At 41.0% G+C, this 5,000-nt stretch overlaps 1 protein-coding gene across 2 annotated transcripts in view; it reads right to left on the bottom strand.

Moving 5' to 3' along the window:
- LOC122260466 (protein mono-ADP-ribosyltransferase PARP3) overlaps window positions 1-5,000 on the bottom strand; it is a 17,095-nt gene that overhangs the window by 820 nt on the left and 11,275 nt on the right. For both annotated transcript variants that reach the window (XM_043027743.2, XM_043027744.2), the window contains 7 exons: window positions 4,734-4,904; window positions 3,489-3,586; window positions 2,307-2,477; window positions 2,045-2,134; window positions 1,646-1,737; window positions 757-926; window positions 250-414 (listed from right to left, as the gene is read on the bottom strand). In XM_043027743.2, coding sequence (XP_042883677.2) covers window positions 250-414; window positions 757-926; window positions 1,646-1,737; window positions 2,045-2,134; window positions 2,307-2,477; window positions 3,489-3,586; window positions 4,734-4,904 — 957 coding nt within the window. The remainder of the gene's footprint in view (window positions 1-249; window positions 415-756; window positions 927-1,645; window positions 1,738-2,044; window positions 2,135-2,306; window positions 2,478-3,488; window positions 3,587-4,733; window positions 4,905-5,000) is intronic.

Below are 5,000 nucleotides of genomic sequence, written 5' to 3'. Positions count from 1 at the left end.
CACACTCTCTCTCTCTCTCTCTATTACTCTCTCTCTCTCTCTCTCTCTCTCTCCCACCTCTCTCTCTCTCACCCACTCTCTCTCTCTCTCTCTCTCCATACACCGACAATACCAGCCAACAAGCTTATTTCACTGACTCTCTCAGTAATCCTCCTCAGTCTATCTTAAAAAAAAACATCAACATCACCACTAATATATTCATTAATTTATTTCACTATTCACCAATCTACTGATCAATGACTCACTCACCTGGCTCGCAACTTCCCCTGGCTACCACGCTGTCATACCCGTTGGGAGCTTTGGTCAAGCTGCCATCACACTGGGTAATGCTACTCTCTCTCCCTAAGGCGACCTCCACTAGGAACATGAAACCTACGTTGGACTCTCCTTCGAAACTCCCGTAGTGACACCCAACTGCAATTTGGAATAAATCAAGTGTGAGCGAGAAAGGAGGATACGAGAAAGTAACATAGATACATCTCTTAAAAAAACAAAAAAACATATGCATGAATACAAAACCCCCTAGAACTAACTCATTAAAAACAAAACAAAACCAAGAAACAAATTATGATGATGATCATTATCATTATCCTCACTAAAAAATCTCCTTCCTTCACACGTCTCGTCCATCCCCCTACCCCCCACCCCACATCCATCTACCAACCCCCTACCCCCCGCACCCCAGCATCCCTCCCATCCCAAAACCCCCCCCCTCCCCCCCCCCCCCCGATTCCAAAACGCCAACAAACCACTCACCGTAATGAGAACTCTTAGCGTGTTCCGACGCGAAGTAGATACCCTTGCCGACCAGCCCGCCCGAGTGAGGCATGATCCTCAGCCCCGCCTTCAGGATAGCTGCCACCACTGCCACGTTGGTTCCGTGCCACAGCAACTTGCGGTGCTTGATGTCGTCGTGGGCGGCGAACCTGAGGACAAGGAGGAGGGTGAGGAAAAGGAGGAGGAGAGGACAAGGATGAAGATGAGGAGGAGGAGGAGGAGGAGGAGGAGGCAAAGAAAGAGTGCATTAGTTTTGAATTGAGGTTTGAGGTTTTGGCTTGGGGAGGGGGAGGGGGAGGGGGAGGGGTAGGAGAGGAGGGAGGGGAGGGGGAGGAGAGATGAAGGATTTGGAGTCAGAATGGAAGTGAGAAAGAATAAGAGAGAGAAAGAGGAGGAAAGCAGATAAGAGAGAGAGAGAGAGAGAGAGAGAGAGAGAGAGAGAGAGAGAGAGAGAGAGAGAGAGAGAGAGAGAGAGAGAGAGAGAGAGAGAGAGAGAGAGAGAGAGAAGGGAGAGAGAGGAGAGAGAGAGAGGGAGAGAGAGAGAGAGAGAGGAGAGAGAGAGAGAGAGAGAGAGAGAGAGAGAGAGAGAGAGAGAGAGAGAGAGAGAGAGAGAGAGAGAGAGAGAGAGAGAGAGAGAGAGGGAGAGAGAGAGAGAGAGAGACAAAGAGAGACAAAGAGAAAACGAAAGACAGAAAAAAAAGACGAAAAAGAGAGAAACAGACACACAAGAGACCGTGCATGCATACAATCTGCATACAATCCCACACATATAACCATCAACACCATCAGTATCAACCACAACCATCAGAAACAACCGTAAACCAATAAAAAGAAAAACAAAACAAAAAAACAGCAGCATCCGCAATACCTGTCCTTTTCTCCCTTCCGATCCACCCGCCACACGTCGAGCAGAGGACCTCGTCTTGACTGAGGACAAGCGGTTGCATACTCGTGGAGAATCTGGAAATTTCATTGTATAAATCAGTGAATCAATAGACGAATGAATAGAGAGATATATGCATTTATGTATGTACATTCACATATACATGTGTAAATATATAAACTGTGCATATCTCTCTCTCTCTCTCTCTCTCTTTCTCCACACATCAGTATAGTTGGTTTAGTACTGCACTCTCGGGTTATTCCCGAGGACGGCAGAGGTTCTCTAAATTGCAGAGTGAGAAAGAGAGAGAGACAGAGGCAGAGAGAGAAACAGAGAAAGAGAGTGAGAAAGAGAGAGAGAAAGAGAGAGAATCTACTTAATTACCTTATATTCTGAAGACTTCTTGTCAACATATTCTATGACACAGTCCAACATGTCGTATTTTTCTTGTAAAGGATGGACACCTGTACTCTCCTGTGAAAAGAATTTACTGATAAGTGGAAAAAGAAAGCAACACTCACAGCCACAGATTCTATAGTAATAGTAATAATAATAATAATAATAATAATAATAATAATAATGATAATAATAATAATGATAACACAAACGCACACACAACACACAGTGAAGTGTCTTAGTTTCTAACCTTATCCTTCTGCAGGCTTTGCGTCAGCTCAATGTCGCTGAGTGTCAGCATGACCTCCTTCTTCTTCTGCACAACATCATCCGTGTCTATTACAGGAGGCGCCGTGCGTCCAAAGTTGTGTGGAATGAGAGTGAAGAATTTTGAAGTCAGCTCCATTAACACACTGCGAGGCTGGAGAAGACAAGGGGTTTAGGTGTACTCTCTTATGTAAGATAACAAATGACAAAGGTGTACTCTCTTATGAAAGATAACAAATGACAAAGGTGTACTCTCTTATATAAGGTAACAAATGACAAAGGTGTACTCTCTTATGTAAGATAACAAACGACAAAGGTGTACTCTCTTATGTAAGATAACAAATGACAAAGGTGTACTCTCTTATGTAAGATAACAAACGACAAAGGTGTACTCTCTTATAAAAGATAACAAACGACAAAGGTGTACTCTCTTATAAAAGATAACAAACGACAAAGGTGTACTCTCTTATAAAAGATAACAAACGACAAAGGTGTACTCTCTTATAAAAGATAACAAACGACAAAGGTGTACTCTCTTATAAAAGATAACAAACGACAAAGGTGTACTCTCTTATAAAAGATAACAAACGACAAAGGTGTACTCTCTTATAAAAGATAACAAATGACAAAGGTGTACTCTCTTATGTAAGATAACAAACGACAAAGGTGTACTCTCTTATGTAAGATAACAAACGACAATAAAAGATAACAAACGACAAAGATGTAAGATAACAAACGACAAAGGTGTACTCTCTTATAAAAGATAACAAACGACAAAGGTGTACTCTCTTATGTAAGATAACAAACGACAAAGGTGTACTCTCTTATATAAGATAACAAATGACAAAGGTGTACTCTCTTATGTAAGATAACAAACGACAAAGGTGTACTCTCTTATATAAGATAACAAATGACAAAGGTGTACTCTCTTATGTAAGATAACAAACGAGAAAGGTGTACTCTCTTATAAAAGATAACAAACGGCAATCCAAATGTAATGATAACTAGTGAAAATGAAGGCTTAAAAAAATAACACAAATACAATATATTGACACCTAACCTATTTTCAAAAAAATGTCTAAAACCAAAGGAATTTTGTTCGAGTCGAATGAAGTTTGTGAAGAAAAGATGCACAACAGCTTTTCATAGCCCTTGGATCCAGTACCTTATTCTGTTTAATTGCATCCTCGATGTCAATGAGTGCCTCCAGACCCTTAGCAATCTGGATCTTGCTGATCTTGCCCAATGGCATCTTCTTGACATCTGAAAGTACAAAATCGTTCAAAAATCTTGATCTCCTTGAACCGTCCCTCTGCCAGAGACCCCCAGGCAGTTCTCTACCTATTTTCTGCATCTTATTGTATTTCCTTGAAAGTAGGATGTAAACTAGGATTTTAGGAAGAGATAAGGTTTATGAGGTTTCTTTTTAGATAAATGACTGACGAAATGGTTTATGTTTTTTTTTTTTAAACAATCACTCATATAAGGCTTTGGTGATCAAAAGTCATCGCATTCTCTCATTTAAACATCACACAAAACTCTTCCTTTCCTGATGCATATCCTCACTCACCTAGACTGATTTAATTTCTATACTCACTTAGACTGATTTCCTCACTCACCTAAACTGATCTCCACATTCACCTAGATTGATTTAATTTCCACACTCACCTAAACTGATTTCCACATTCACCTAGACTGATTTAATTTCCACACTCGCCTTGACTGATTAACTCACTCATCTAGACTGATTTCCACACTCACCTAGACTGATTTAATTTCCACACTCACCTAAACTGATTTCCACATTCACCTAGACTGATTTAATTTCCACACTCGCCTTGACTGATTAACTCACTCATCTAGACTGATTTCCACACTCACCTAGACTGATTTAATTTCCACACTCACCTAAACTGATTTCCTGACTCACCTAAACTGATTTAATTTCTATACTCACTTAGACTGATTTCCTCACTCATCTAAACTGATCTCCACACTCACCTAGATTGATTTAATTTCCACACTCGCCTTGACTGATTAACTCACTCATCTAGACTGATTTCCACACTCACCTAGACTGATTTAATTTCCTCACTCACCTAAACTGATTTCCACATTCACCTAGACTGATTTAATTTCCACACTCGCCTTGACTGATTAACTCACTCATCTAGACTGATTTCCACACTCACCTAGACTGATTTAATTTCCACACTCACCTAAACTGATTTCCTGACTCACCTAAACTGATTTAATTTCTATACTCACTTAGACTGATTTCCTCACTCATCTAAACTGATCTCCACACTCACCTAGATTGATTTAATTTCCACACTCGCCTTGACTGATTAACTCACTCATCTAGACTGATTTCCACACTCACCTAGACTGATTTAATTTCCTCACTCACCTAAACTCATGTCAGCCATCTGATTGACAAACATATCATCAGAGAATATGAGCTTAATCATGAGTATGGTCCTTGGGTGCAAGTTGCAAGGGCCTTTGAAGGATGCCAGTTCCTTCTTGGGCACAAGGGAGTCCACTGCATCTTCGTCGTCTTCCTCGTCACTGTCATCGTCTGGAAGAAATGAAGGCGCCTGGATAGTGTCTTGGACTTGGTTGGTGGCTTTGGCTTTTGGTGTCTGGCTTGTGTTGTTGGCTTGGATATTGGCAT

This window comes from Penaeus japonicus, unplaced genomic scaffold, assembly GCF_977035675.1.
Source record: "Penaeus japonicus unplaced genomic scaffold, GWHDUDI00000001_assembly GWHDUDI00000005, whole genome shotgun sequence".
Lineage (NCBI taxonomy): Eukaryota > Metazoa > Arthropoda > Malacostraca > Decapoda > Penaeidae > Penaeus > Penaeus japonicus.
The sequence above is the reverse complement of the archived record's forward strand: the minus strand, read 5'-3'. Positions and strand labels throughout refer to the sequence as shown.